General features: G+C 41.4%; 1 protein-coding gene across 2 annotated transcripts in view; it reads right to left on the reverse strand.

Moving 5' to 3' along the window:
- scfd1 (sec1 family domain containing 1) overlaps positions 1-16,178 on the reverse strand; it is a 209,582-nt gene that overhangs the window by 89,808 nt on the left and 103,596 nt on the right. For both annotated transcript variants that reach the window (XM_068038345.1, XM_068038346.1), the window contains one exon: positions 734-813. In XM_068038345.1, the coding sequence (XP_067894446.1) occupies positions 734-813 (80 nt within the window). The remainder of the gene's footprint in view (positions 1-733; positions 814-16,178) is intronic.

Consider the following 16,178-nt stretch of genomic DNA (forward strand, 5'->3'; position numbering starts at 1 on the left):
ACCTTAAAAGCCAGAACAACATTGATTTGCATTTTCACCCAAAATGAAACTGTAGAATGGTGGATTACTTGCAGGAGGTATAGTATATTTTATTCTCTAACTAATATTCAACCTCCACATGCAAACAGGAAATCCATCCGACTCATGGCTTTGGGCAGATAATACGATAGAGGAAATCTTGGGGACGTGACTCCTTCAAATTTTCAATCGAGTCAAGTGATTTTCCCTTCCCATTCAGCTAACTCACACCTTCATTCTAAACAGATCCTCAGTTCTTTTTTGTGTTTATTACACAAGTTTCCCTATAGTGTTCACAGAGGGGACTTTTTAAAGTTATTTTCCTGCTGCTTTCATAATCACAGAATGAATCTTCATGAGGTTCTTTGGTAATCTTGATCTTTGCTACAGTTATTAATATTAGTTTTAGTTTTGAAATTTTTGAACTCTAGAGACGCTTGATCAGTAGTGGTGTTTTTTTCTTGGAGCTTGAGATTCAGTCACTTGTTCATTTTCATACCTGGTTTCAAAGTACGTCTCAATTCTAGCATCTTCAGTCAGCCATTTTTTAATAATGAATAAAAACTGATTGAGAATACGTTCGAAACTGTATAACATACACTTTTAGGACTGGGTTCATGTTTGTGTTTTATTTTTGTGGATTATACTCATGCGCTGCCCAGTAATTTTCTTTTCCTTCGCTAATAAAACTACTCTCAGTGTTGTTCTCACTTACTTCCATCGTTTGATGTAATTCAAAGGAGCCAGATTGCATCCTGCGTCAGTCAGTGCTTTTTTGTATTGTTCTAGGTCAATCTGTTGGTATAAATAATTTTATTTAGGAGAAAAAAATACAATGAACTCTGGAGTTCCAAACGACTTGCTGATTTACTTTATAAAACAAGCTTTACTTGGATAATAAAAACAAGAAATGCTGGCAATACTCAGCAGGTCTGGCAGCATCTGTGGAGAGAGAAGCAGAGTTAATGTTTCAGGTCAGTGACCCTTCTTCAGAACTTCAGCTTTGCTTGGATTTGGCTGACAAAAGCTTTATTAAATTATCCTTTCGAACCAATTATGCAGTGGAGAATACAAAGGAGCAAAATGGAATTAGGAACAATTTGTCCCAGAACCAATGACTTTGAAGGGAAAAACAGACTTAGCCAGGGTCCCCAGTGCTACAAAGTGCACATGCTTACTACCCACTCCAACATCACAAACACTGCATCCACCAACAACCACACCCCCCCCCCTCCACCCTGCACTCAACCACATGGTGAACAGCCAGCCAATACTTAACTGCCTAAGCTTATACATTAAGAACATCTGCTTTGGTGAGGTCTTGGAGGGCTGTTTGTGCCTGTAGAAATACACCTAGCAGGATTCAGCCTCTTTTAAGTTCATTTGCAAATGTCAGCAAGCAAAACAAACATGGCTTGATATATCTTAGCAGCTAAGTTAATAGAGAAAAAAGAACCCAAGTGCTATCAGTGATTGCGCAGATAAATTAAAATGTGTTGATAATGCACCAATAGTATCGCCACATAAAGATAACATCCAGGGCATATCTTAGTACCAGTATGACTAGCATGTTGGATTTATACTCTACAATGAAACTTGTAGTAGGAACTATAACACTCCATTGGGACAATAATGTGATGTCTAGCGGTTACTGCATATGAGATACCATTTCTCCATATCATTAGACATTGAAGTCTGAGACAAGCTCTGTGCCCAATGCACCTACTGCAGCATAATGCGGTGGGTAGATGCAGTGTGCAAATGGAACCAGTATGCAGACTATATGCAGAGCTTATTCATGCCTACATTTTTATTTAAAAGAAGGTCCTTCCCATAATGCAATTGTAGGGCAGGTTCAGAGCTTTATAGGACAAGTGCTGCTGGGAAGCTTGTTCCTCGTATTTCATCTTTTGTGTTTGAAAGGTACTTTGCTACATCACAGCATGATTTAGGTCTTGATAGACAAGGAAGTTTTTGCTACTTTGTGGAACCTTCCTGATAGCTACTTCAAGCTGTACTGCATCCCTTCTCTCAGACTGTTAGTAGAACTCATTCGAGTCCAGCCTTTCAGAATACCTCCCCATTTGTAGGTTCTAGAAGAGGAGGAGGAGAAGGAGCAAAGCAGAATTATGAAATAGATATGTTTAAGATTTCTCAAGATTACAAAATCTTTAGGATACTTTATTGTTAGAGTTGTATTAGAGCTTTTTGCATCAATTAAACATAATGTGTGCAAGTTCGTCAATGCAAAAGCTGCAGTATCGTAGCACTGACATGATAACTCAGGAGTGAAATCACAAAGGTGACAGAACACTGAATTTTGGTAAGCATGAAACACCACCTAGAGAAGGTAGTTTGCCCTAGAATTGTCAATTTTCATCCCTCTAAACAGATTCTAATCTCAAAATGATTACTGTAGTACAAGAGAGCTAGCAATTCGGGAAGGAAGATTATCTTCTGTGCCGAGGATCCCTCCATTGCTTTCAGAAAAAAAGATGTACTAAATATCTTCATTATAACTGGTATCCTTAGCCTGAATACCTACTGCCTGCCAAACTTCAGGTTACAAGCACAACCCACATGCTGTTGGAGTGGCTCCACTTACAATACAAACTGGCACTCCAGCCCAGTTTATTGGCTATGTTTGTAATAGTTCCCTGTCTAGTATAATTTAAAAGAGGATGATAGAGATGTCAGGAGGTTGGAAGAAGCGAGTACAAGAAGAATTCCTGTCAACATTTCTTCCTCTTTTAAAAGCGATTTCTTTCATAAACAATTAACTGAATTTCAATAAAATTAGTATACTTGAGATTCAGTGCAATAAAAGACTATTAGCAACTGGTTAATGCTTATGTTATGCATCATAATTTTGACAAGGTGCCCATGAAGGCCAAATGATTGTTACATAAATAGCCACATAGAACTGGATTCAGAATTTTTCTATTTATGAATACAAGCTTTACTTTAAGAGCAAAAGGACAGACATGTAAAAATATTTGCAATATAGTTTAAAAAAAGCATGAGGAGCTTAGAGATTGAAAACGAAAAAGAAAAAAAACTAAATGGATTAGAATTTATAATGAATACAGACAACAAAATGCCACGCGAATATAATCTAAAATCCACACAAATGAGTGTTCGCAAAACCATTCAAGAGGTGCACAATTAAGTAGATCTTACTGAACAGAATCCGTATGGCTTTTAATGTAATTATTGTAATGAAAGCACACTGTTCTGAGAAATAGTTAGAAGCGACAGGCCAACATCTGTTCTAACAGAAACTATACTGAAACTAATATCCCTCGAAGTCTTTTATACACACTAACATTACAAGGCATCAGTTCAAGCTTTAACCCTTCCTGCAGGGTAATTTATTCTTCAATTCTAACGAGCTTTCCAGCAGATCTAAAATTGTATAACATCTATGTGGAACAAGAAAATTGAACAGAAAAGGATGAAATATAAAAAGTGACAAAATAACAAACGTAAAGATAAAAAATTAAGAATGGGGGAAAAAGGGAGTCAAAACCCATCTGGTTTCATTTCTTATTTTTATTTCAGTCAATAATTCTCCATTTCACTCTGTCATTCAGATCTTTGGTAATGCTGCATTGTGATATGCCACTTAAATTAATACTGTTAGAAACGTAGGAACTGAAGGAGGCCATTTAGCCGCATCACCGGCAACGCCACCCCCTCCCCCCACCTTGTTGCAGCATTCAATAAGATCATGGCTAAGCTGCCACCCAACTCCAAATATCCGTCTTTGTCCCATATCCTTTCATATATTTCATTAATAAAAAGTCAATTCCAGTTTTAACATTAACAATGGATCTCGCATCAATTGTCATTTGCACAAGAGTTCCAAACTTTTACCAACCTTTGTGCAGAAGTATTCCCTAATTTCACTCCTGAAAGGTGGCCCTAATTTGAAGACTATGCCCTCAGTCTGAGACTCTCCAACCAGCAGAAAGTTTCTCTCTGTCTTCCTGATTGGTTCCCCTTAATATCTTGAAAACTTCAATTAAATCACCATTTAATCATCTAAATTCCAGAGAATACAACCCTACTTTGTGTAATCTCTCCTCTTAGCTTTACCCTTGGAGGCCAGGTATCATTCTAGTAAATCTATGCTGTACTCCCTCCTAGCCAATATATCCTTCCTAAAGTGTGGGGCTCAGAAATTCTCACAATATTCCAGGTGTGGTCTAACCAGGGCTTTGTAGAGCTGTAGAATAACTTCTACCCTCTGGTAGTCTAGTGCTCAGGATACGGTGGTACTCTGCAGGGCTCAGTACTAGGTATCTTGCTTTTCATAGTATACATATTAATGATTTGGAATTAAATGTAGGGGGCCTGATTAAGAAGTTTGCAGATGATACAAAAAATGTCTGTGTGGTTGATAGTGAGGAAGAAAGCCATAGACTACAGGAAGATATCAATGGACTGGTTAGGTGGGCAGAAGAGTGGCAAATGAAATTCACAATTAAATGTAGGATACATTTGTTGTAACTGAAACTAATATCCCTCAAAGCCTTTATACGCATTAATATTACAAGGCATCAATTCAAGCTTTAACACTTCCTGCAGGGTAGTTTATTCTTCAATTCTAATTAGCTTTCCAGCAGATCTAAAATTGTGAGCAGTGAGAAGGAACAAAGCGATCATAGAATGCGTGTCCACAGATCTCTGACGACAGCAGGACAGATAGATAAGGTGGTTAAGAAGGCATAATGGATACTTATCTTTATTAGCCAAGGAAAGAACAGAAGAGAAGAGAGTAATGCTAGAACTGTATAAAAGACTAGTTAGGCCACAACTATATAGTTCTGGTCAACGCTTTACAGGAAGGATGTGATCGCACCGGAGAGGGTACATAGGAGATTTACGACAACATTGTTAGGACTGGAGAATTTTAGTTATGAGGAAAGATTAGGGTTATTTTCTTTGGAACAGAGGTGCCTGAGGGGAGATTTAATTGAGTTGTACAAAATTATGAGGGGCCCAGATAGAGTTGCTATGAATGATCTACTTTCCATAGCAGAGAAGTCAATAACAAGACAGCATTCATTTAAAGTAATTAGAAGAAGGAATGGATGGGAGTTGGAGAAATGTTTTCACCCAGAGGGTGGTGGGGGTTTGGAAATTACTGCCTGAAAGTGCAGTACAGACAGAAATCCTCCACATTTAAAAGTACTTGGGATACGGCACTTGAAGTTCGGTAACCTATAAGGTGATGCAAGGGCTGGAAAGTAGGATTTTAGGCTGGATAGCTCTTTTTCAGCAACACAGACACGATGGGCTGAACAGCCTCCTTCTGTGCCATAATTTTCTATGAATCTATGATAAAGGCCGACATTCATTTAGCCTTTTTGAAAATTTTCTGTATCTGTTCATGACATTTTAATGATTCATGTATCTGGAGCCACAAGTCTCTTTGGACTTCCACTGTTTCTAGCTTTTCACCATTTAGAAAGTACCCAGTTCTATATGTTTTAGGTCCAAAGTGGATGCCCTGATATTTGGCTACATTGAAATCCATCTGCCACAGTTTTGTCCATTCACTTTATCTATATCTCTTTGTAACATTACGCTTCTATCTACACCCATTTTTGTATCATTGGCAAACTTGGATATGTGGCTTTCTATTTCACCATAAGTAATAAATAAATAAGATGCACAGCTGAGGCCCCAACATAGATCCTTATGGGTCACCACTGGTCACATTCTGCCAGTTAGAGTACCTGCCCATTATCCCTACTTTTTAATCTCCTGCCAATCAGCCAATTTCCTAACCAGGTCAATAATCTGCCTTCAATTTCATGAGCTTCAATATTATCGAACAGCCTTTTATGAGGGACGTTTTCAAATGCCTTCTGAAAGTCCGTATAAATAACATCTATAGACATTCCCCTGTCCACTACTTTAGTCAAATCAGAAAATTCAACAACCTACCCTTAACAAATCCATGCTGGGTCTCTCTGATCAGCTGAATATTTTCAAGGTGTTCAGTCACTCTATCCTTAATTAGAGTTTAGTTTAGTGATACAGCACTGAAACAGGCCCTTCGGCCCACCGAGTCTATGCCAACCATCAACCACCTATTTTATACTAATCCTACACTAATCCCATATTCCTACCACATCCCCACCTGTCCCTACATTTCCCTACCACCTACCTATACTAGGGGCAATTTATAATGGCCAATTAACCTATCAACCTGCAAGTCTTTGGCATGTGGGAGGAAACAGGAGCACCCGGAGGAAACCCACGCAGACACAGGGAGACCTTGCAAACTCCACACAGGCAGTACCCAGAATTGAACCCGGGTCGCTGGAGCTGTGAGGCTGCGGTGCTAACCACTGCGCCACTGTGCCGCCCCCAGTAGATTCCAGTAAATTTTCAACAACAAATTTTAGGCTAGCTGGTCTGCAAAGCTCTGGTTTCCTCCTGTCACCTTTCTGAAATAGTGGGGTGACATGCACTAATTTCCAATCTAAAGAAACAGTTCCTGAATTGAGAATTTTGGAAGATTATATTTAGAGCATCAGCAATTTTATCACCTACTTCCTTTAAAACCCTGGGATGGGAATCATCTGGCCCTGGGTATTTGTCACTCTTTATTACCATTATTTTCTTCATTAATGCCATTTGCTGATGTTAATTTTGGTGAGTCCCTCTCCCTGATTCAACAATAGTTTCCTTGAGATGACTAGCATGCTAACCTCTTTCTCTACTGTAAATGCTAACACATAGTAATTATTCAACATGTCCACCATTTCATTTTCATTTACAATATTACTGTTCTCAGTATGCATGGGGTCCACATTGCTCTTGACCACCCTCTTTCCCTTGATACTAATGTAAAATTTTGTGTGTTGATTTTGATATCCCTTGCAAGTTTCTTTTCATTACTCCTTTTTTCTTTTAGCGCTTACTATTCTGTTATGTCATGGTGTGGGGCTTGATACCAGAATCTTTTGACCGAGAGGAGTTACAACTTTGATGATGATCACAAAACTACCAGATTGTCGTGTAAACGGATCATGTCCTTCCGGGAAGGAAATCTGCAGTCCTTACCCAGTCTGGCCTACATGTGACTCCAGGCCCACAGCAGTATGGCTGAATCCTCACTGCTCTCTGAAATGGCATAGCAAGCCACTCAGTTTTATCAAACCGCTACAGAAAAGGCGAATAAGAATAAAATTGGACAAACCACCCAGCATCGAACTAGGCATTGGAAATGAAAAATGCACACGCTGCCCAGTCGACCCTGCAACCCTTCTCACTACCATCTGAGGACTTGTGCCAAAAGAGCTGTCTCACAGACTAGTCAAGCAACAGCCTGACATCGTCATACTCACAGAAACATACCTTACATCCAGTGTCCCAGACACCAACATCACCATTCCTGGGTATATCCAGTGCTACCAGCAGGACAGCATATCTAAAATTGCAATGCCAACTCAGCAAAGTTACAACACAGGATAACATGCATGCTAAAAGAATGAAAGCAGCATGCTATAGACAGATCTAAGTGATTTCCACAACCAGTGGATGAGATATAAGCTCTACATAGCCCTGCCATCTTCAGTCATGAATAGTGGTGGATAATTAAACAACTAACTGGAGGAGGCAGCTTCACAAACATCTCCATCCTCAATGATAAGTGCAAAAGACAAGCCTGAAGCATTTGTAACCACCTTTAGCCAGAAGTGCCGAGTTGATGATCGATCTTGGCTTCCTTCTGAGGTCCCCAGCATCATCACAAATTCCAGTCCAGCCAATTCGATTCACTCCATGTGATATTGAGAAACAGGTGAAGGCACTGGATACATCAAAGGCTATGGGCCCTGACATCCCAGCTGTAGTACTGAAGACTTGTGCTCCAGAACTAATCACGCCCTGAGCCAAGCTGCTCAAGTACAGTTACAACACTGGCATCTACCCGACAATGTGGAAAATTGCCAAGGTACGCCTTGTCCATGAAAAGCAGGACAAATCCTATCCAGCTAACTACCACCCCATCAGCCTACTCTCAATCATCATAAAAATGATAGAAGGTGTTGTTGACAGTGCTATTAAGCAACACTTATTCATCAATAACCTGCTCACCGACACTTGGTTTGGGTTCCGCCAGATTGTCGTGTAAACGGATCATGTCCTTCCGGGAAGGAAATCTGCAGAACTCATTGCAGCATTGGTCCAAACATGGTCAAAACAGCTGAATTCCAGAGGTGAGGTGAGAGTGACTACCCTTAACATCAAGGCAGCATTTGGCTGAGTGTGGCATCAGTGTAGCCCTAGTATAATTGAAGTCAATGGGAATCAGGGGGAAATTCTTCACTGGTTGGAGTCATACCTAGCATAAAGGTTGTGGTTATTGGAGCCAAATCAAATCAGCCCCAGGACATCACTGCAGGAATTTGTCAGGGTAGATCATTTTCAGCTGCTTCATCAATGACCTTCCCTCCGTAAAGGTCAGAAGTGGGAATTTTTGCTGAAGATTCCACAGTGTTCAGTACCATTTGCAACTCCTCAGATACTGAAGCAGTCCGTGCCCGCATCTAGCGAGATCTGGACAACGTTATGGCTTGGGCTGATAAGTGGTAAATAACATTTGCACCACACAAGTGCCGGGCAATGACCATCTCCAACAAGATAGAATCGAACCATCACTGTTTGACATTCACTAGCATTACTCTCGCTGAGTCTCCCATCATCAACATCTTGTGGGTTACGATTGACCAGAATCCTTAACTGGACCAGCCATATAAATACTGTAACTGCAGAGCAGGTCAGAGACTGGGAATTCTGCAGCAATTAACTCACCTTCTGACACCCCGAGCCTGTCCACCATCTACAAGACACAAGTCAGGAATGTGATAGAATACTGCCCACTTGCCTGGATGAATGCAGCTCCAACAACAATTATTCTGACTAAATTATTTTATTTGAAAAAATAGAAAACCTTAAAATTCAATTCTATCAATATCACATATAAATCAGTTCTGCTAAATTTCAATGACTTTACAGTTAATTTTCAATGAAATTTTAAGAACACACAGAAGGAAAATTTAACTAAAAAAATGCACTGAACCATCTCCAGTCCAGAACTAATCTGCCAATTTAAAAAAAATGGATGAATAAACTGCAGTTGCTGTTTTCAACTTATCCAACTTTGGCTGGGCCAAAATTCCTTCATTTAGTGCTCATAAATCATAATGACCTACTACAATAAATGGCAACATATTAGTTGGTGGAATTGAAGGTGAAGGACATCAATATACACACCTGGGACTAGAATAAATAGGTGCTTAATGGCCGGCACAGACACGATGGGCCGAAGGGCCTGTTTCTGTGCTGTATAAAGCAATTATATAAAATACAGTTGCTTTGTAATTTGACTTAATTTGCTTGATTTTATGGTGTTACCTTTATTTCACTAAATAGTTTGCCATTAAATGCCAGTGCATTATGCCAATACTGTATGATATTGATATAGGATTTCCAATTATATTACTGATAGAATCATTCGTAAGCTCAAGGGAATATCTGCAGCTCTGGAACTCAGAAAAATAGATCAAATTGATAAAATTTAAGACTATATTTTAAAAGAATCGAGAACCTGGCTTCAGCTTCATTTTTATCCAATGATAATAAATGCTGCAACCTCTATGCTTAACAGAAGGAGGCCAGTTCAACAATTTTGCAAGGAACATATCTCACCTACACAAACTCTAACTTACTCTAATGTATGATTGCAGCAGAGTTTTTCCAGCAAACATCTTGGTCTTATCTTTCACCCTGCAACCCTTATGGACAAAGATTTAGAAGACCTACCATCACTTAGACCCCACCCATTGCCTGTATAACTTGTTCTCAACAGGTGATTGATCCTCTGCAGGTGTAAACTTTCCTATTTCTTTTCATCAGTGCGAAGGATCATCCTGCTGATAGGTGTAGCATACCATATAACTGTGGGAGTGAGTGATGGAAACTGCCCCAACAATGCCTTTACCTATTATCAGTCAGCCTCTGATGTACGTTCCTTATCCTTCACAAGCCACTAAATCAAGGTAAAGTCCTTGATAATACTTAATGTTCATTAAAATTAGCAACTCTAAAGTCGTCACTCTACGTAACTACAAGTAGCAGGACATGCAACCTGTAACAAGACATAATGCAAGAAAGACCGCAGCCTCACAGCTCCAGGGACCCGGGTTCGATTCTGGGTACTGCCTGTGTGGAGTTTGCAAGTTCTCCCTGTGTCTGCGTGGGTTTTCACTGGGTGCTCCGGTTTCCTCCCACATTCAAAAGACTTGCAGGTGATAGGTAAATTGGCCATTGTAAATTGCCCCTAGTGTAGGGAGGTGGTAGGGAATATGGGATTACTGTAGGGTTAGTATAAATGGGTGGTTGTTGGTCGGCACAGACTCGGTGGGCCGAAGGGCCTGTTTCAGTGCTGTATCTCTAAATAAATAAATAAATAAAAATCTTTGAGTTCAGTAAAGTTTTTTTTAATAGCATATCCACAGAAGTCTTCATTATAACATTGCAGTGGCACAAGCATTCTACTGGCATTTATATTTCTGCTTCATAATATTAAGCATTAGAAATTTCTTTATTGTGCATGTGGGTATTTTGAAAGTTTGAAAACCAGGTTGGTCCTGTGGTGCAGTACATATAATTTAAGTCAGAAATTTACCTTCTCAACATGGTCTTACATACGATCTTGAGGATCTTTTATCAGTTTTTGCTACAGATTTTTTAAAAACACCTGTTTTTCAAGTTGGTTACAGAATCTAATTTTAACTTCAGAAAGTGAGATAAAATGAGGAAAAAAATTGGAAGGCAAAAAGAATCCTGGATTAATTTGGAGACGATTAGTATTTATTTGAATCATTGCTAAACTTTTTTTTATTGATAAGTAATTCAGTAAACTGGAACATGCAAATAAATTGTGTAGTTTTAATTGATCCAGAAACAAATGAAGTAAACGGGTGGAGGTGGGTGATAGTTCACAGGGTACCTCCCCTTTTTGAGATTATTGACCAAGAGGAAGAGGAGCAGAGCATTAGTCATTGGGGACTCCATAGTTAGGGGAACAGATAGGAGGTTCTGTGGGAACGAGAGAGACTCACGGTTGGTGTGTTGCCTCCCAGGTGCCAGGGTTCGTGATGTCTCGGATAGTGTTTTTGGGATCCTTAAGGGGGAGGGGGAGCAGCCCCAAGTCATGGTCCACATAGGCACCAACGACATAGGTAGGAAGAGAGATGGGGATTTAAGGCAGAAATTCAGGGAGCCAGGGTGGAAGCTTAGAGCGAGAACAAACAGAGTTATCATCTCTGGGTTGTTGCCCGTGCCACGTGCTAGCGAAGCGAGGAGTAGGGAGAGAGAGGAATTGAACACGTGGCTGCAGGGATGGTGTAGGAGGGAGGGTTTTGGTTTCCTGGATAATTGGGGCTCATTCTGGGGTAGGTGGGACCTCTACAAACAGGATGGTCTTCACCTGAACCAGAGGGGTACCAATATCCTGGGGGGGAGATTTGCTAGTGCTCTTCGGGGGGGGTTTAAACTAATTCAGCAGGGGGATGGGAACCTAAATTGTAGTTCCAGTGTACAGGATGTTGAGAGTAGTGAGGTCAGGGATAAGGTTACAAGGACGCAAGAGGGCACTGGCAAGCAAGAACTTGGTTTAAAGTGTGTCTACTTCAACGCCAGGAGCATCCGGAATAAGGTGGGTGAGCTTGCAGCATGGGTTGGTACCTGGGATCTCGATGTTGTGGCCATTTCGGAGACATGGGTAGAGCAGGGACAGGAATGAATGTTGCAGGTTCTGGGATTTAGATGTTTCAGTAAGAACAGAGAAGATGGTAAAGGAGGGGGTGGGGTGTGGCATTGTTAATCAAGGAGAGTATTACGGCAGCAGAAAGGACGTTTGAGGACTCGTCTACTGAGGTAGTATGGGCCGAGGTTAGAAACAGGAGAGGAGAGGTCACCCTGTTGGGAGTTTCCTATAGACCTCCGAATAGTTCCAGAGATGTAGAGGAAAGGATAGCGAAGATGATTCTCAACAGGAGCGAGAGTAACAGGGTAGTTGTTATGGGGGACTTTAACTTTCCAAATATTGACTGGAAATACTATAGTTCGAGTACTTTAGATGGGTCAGTTTTTGTCCAGTGTGTGCAGGAGGGTTTTCTGACACAGTATGTCGACAGGCCAACCAGGGGCGATGCCACATTGGATTTGGTACTGGGTAATGAACCCGGCCAGGTGTTAGATTTAGATGTAGGTGAGCACTTTGGTGATAGTGATCACAATTCGGTTAGGTTTACCTTAGCGATGGGCAGGGACAGGTATATACCGCAGGGCAAGAATTATAGCTGGGGGAAAGGAAATTATGATGCGATTAGGCAAGATTTAGAATGCGTAGGATGGGGAAGGAAACTGCAGGGGATGGGCACAATCGAAATGTGGAGCTTATTCAAGGAGCAGCTACTGCGTGTCCTTGATAAGTATGTACCTGTCAGGCAGGGAGGAAGTTGTCGAGCGAGGGAGCCGTGGTTTACTAAAGAAGTTGAAGCGCTTGTCAAGAGGAAGAAGGCGGCTTATGTTAGGATGAGACGTGAAGGCTCAGTTAGGGCGCTTGAGAGTTACAAGCTAGCCAGGAAGGATCTAAAGGGAGAGCTTAGAAGAGCGAGGAGAGGACACAAGAAGTCATTGGCGGATAGGATCAAGGAAAATCCTAAGGCTTTCTATAGGTATATCAGGAATAAAAGAATGACTAGAGTTAGATTAGGGCCAATCAAGGATAGTAGTGGGAAGTTGTGTGTGGAATCAGAGGAGATAGGGGAAACGTTAAATGAATATTTTTCGTCAGTATTTACAGTAGAGAAAGAAAATGTTGTCGAGGAGAATACTGAGATTCAGACTACTAGGCTAGATGGGATTGAGGTTCACAAGGAGGAGGTGTTAGCAATTTTGGAAAGTGTGAAAATAGATAAGTCACCTGGGCCAGATGGAATTTATCCTCGGATTCTCTGGGAAGCCAGGGAAGAGATTGCAGAGCCTTTGTCCTTGATCTTTATGTCGTCATTGTCGACAGGAATAGTGCTGGAAGACTGGAGGATAGCAAATGTTGTCCCCTTGTTCAAGAAGGGGAGTAGAGGCAGCCCTGGTAATTATAGACCTGTGAGCCTTACTTCGGTTGTGGGTAAAATGTTGGAAAAGGTTATAAGAGATAGGATTTATAATCATCTTGAAAAGAATAAGTTCATTAGCGATAGTCAGCACGGTTTTGTGAAGGGTAGGTCGTGCCTCACAAACCTTATTGAGTTTTTTGAGAAGGTGACCAAACAGGTGGATGAGGGTAAAGCCGTGGATGTGGTGTATATGGATTTCAGTAAGGAGTTTGATAAGGTTCCCCACGGTAGGCTATTGCAGAAAATACGGAAGTATGGGATTGAAGGTGATTTAGTGCTTTGGATCAGAAATTGGCTAGCTGAAAGAAGACAGAGGGTGGTGGTTGATGGCAATTGTTCATCCTTGAGTTTAGTTACTAGTGGTGTACCGCAAGGATCTGTTTTGGGGCCACTGCTGTTTGTCATTTTTATAAATGACCTGGATGAGGGTGTAGAAGGGTGGGTTAGTAAATTTGCGGATGACACGAAGGTCGATGGAGTTGTGGATAGTGCCGAAGGATGTTGTAGGTTACAGAGGGACATAGATAGGCTGCAGAGCTGGGCTGAGAGATGGCAAATGGAGTTTAATGCGGAAAAGTGTGAGGTGATTCACTTTGGAAGGAGTAACAGGAATGCAGAGTACTGGGCTAATGGGAAGATTCTTGGTAGTGTAGATGAGCAGAGAGATCTTGGTGTCCAGGTACATAAATCCCTGAAAGTTGCCACCCAGGTTAATAGGGCTGTTAAGAAGGCATATGGTGTGTTAGCTTTTATTAGTAGGGGGATCGAGTTTCGGAGCCACGAGGTCATGCTGCAGCTGTACAAAACTCTGGTGCGGCCGCACCTGGTGTATTGCGTGTAGTTCTGGTCACCGCATTATAGGAAGGATGTGGAAGCTTTGGAAAGGGTGCAGAGGAGATTTACTAGGATGTTGCCTGGTATGGAGGGAAGGTCTTACGAGGAAAGGCTGAGGGACTTGAGGTTGTTTTCGTTGGAGAGAAGGAGGAGGAGAGGTGACTTTATGGCATATAAGAGTCTTTTTCCTCGGATGGTGTTGGCAAACACGAGGGGACATAGCTTTAAGTTGAGGGGTGATAGATATAGGACAGATGTCAGAGGTAGTTTCTTTACTCAGAGAGTAGTAGGGCCGTGGAACGCCCTGCCTGCAACAGTAGTAGACTCGCCAACTTTAAGGGCATTTAAGTGGTCATTGGATAGACATATGGATGAAAATGGAATAGTTTAGGTCAGATGGTTTCACAGGTCGGCGCAACATCGAGGGCCGAAGGGCCTGTACTGCGCTGTAATGTTCTATGTTCTATGATATGTATTTTGGCTAGATAATTGTTTGAAATAAAAATCAAGATCTTCTTTTCAAGGAAAAGATGTACAGTATTTTGGTCTTCAAAACAGTTTTAGAATATTGATTTTTTTTTTGTAGGCCTTGGAGTTAAAATTTCAACTTTTAATTAGGAAATCACCTTACAAGCCTGAATTACAATGCACTTTTAAAGTTATTGAGTAACATAAACAGTTTAAATGATGGCATGCTAAGTCAATGTGAAGTATTGTTATTGCTGGACAAGGGAAAGACCTTTCTGGGAGATAATATAATAGTTCTCAACATGCTACCATACTTAATATGTTTCAAAATACACAGCAAGCAGTCCCTGAGGAAGCATTTTGGAACGTGTAGCCCATAGTGCAAGTGTCTTTCTTTCCCTCTGGAAATCTTTGGCAATGTATCACCATCATCTCATCAAAACTGCATTCCTTCAACTCCTACATTTCCTGTCATTGTTACTTCTCTAATCTCCCATTACTTTTCTACTTAAGCTTTTGCCTGGTGCATTTAGCTTCTTCCTGCAAATTTTCTTAAACTTAGTTGGTTTCATCCCCTTTTCTGTCGTAGCCTTTTTCTCTGAATCCATTTGCAGTGTCCAACTTAATCTTAACCCATACCTTGCAACTATTTTTCTCTCCTGTTCATTTGCCAAGACGGAGTACAGTAGCATAGAAGGCTTTAACCTTTTTGGCAACAAATGCATTATGCAGAGTGTGATTAGGCACACTAAATGAGGACTAAATTTACATAATATGTCTTGTCAAACCAGTTTTGGGCAAAAGGTGGCATGGCCACAACTTTACCTGCCTCAGATATCTTATCTTTTAGATTAGATTAGATTAGAGATACAGCACTGAAACAGGCCCTTCGGCCCACCGAGTCTGTGCCGAACATCAACCACCCATTTATACTAATCCTACACTAATCCCATATTCCTACCAAACATCCCCACCTGTCCCTATATTTCCCTACCACCTACCTATACTAGTGACAATTTATAATGGCCAATTTACCTATCAACCTGCAAGTCTTTTGGCTTGTGGGAGGAAACCGGAGCACCCGGAGAAAACCCACGCAGACACAGGGAGAACTTGCAAACTCCACACAGGCAGTACCCGGAATCGAACCCGGGTCCCTGGAGCTGTGAGTCTGCGGTGCTAACCACTGCGCCACTGTGCCTCCTTGTCTCAAGAGACAATGGGTAAGTACCTAGAGGTGGTCAGTGGTTTGTGGAGCAGCGCCTGGAGTGGCTATAAAGGCCAATTCTAGAGTGACAGACTCTTCCACAGGTGCTGCAGATAAAATTGGTTGTTGGGGCTGTTACACAGTTGGCTCTCTCCTTGCATTTCTGTCGTTTCCTGCCAACTGCTAAGTCTCTTTGACTCGCCACTCTTTAGTCCTGCCTTTATGGCTGTCCGCCAGCTCTGGCGATCACTGGCAACTGACTCCCACGACTTGTGGTCAATGTCACAGGACTTCATGTCACGTTTGCTGACGTCTTTGAAGTGCAGACATGGACAGCCGGTGGGTCTGATACCAGTGATGAGCTCGCTGTACAATGTGTCTTTGCGGATCCTGCCAACTTCCATGCGGCTCATATGACCAAGCCATCTCAAGCGCCGCTGGCTCAG

Source organism: Heterodontus francisci, chromosome 9 (genome assembly GCF_036365525.1).
Source record: "Heterodontus francisci isolate sHetFra1 chromosome 9, sHetFra1.hap1, whole genome shotgun sequence".
In the NCBI taxonomy this organism is placed as follows: domain Eukaryota; kingdom Metazoa; phylum Chordata; class Chondrichthyes; order Heterodontiformes; family Heterodontidae; genus Heterodontus; species Heterodontus francisci.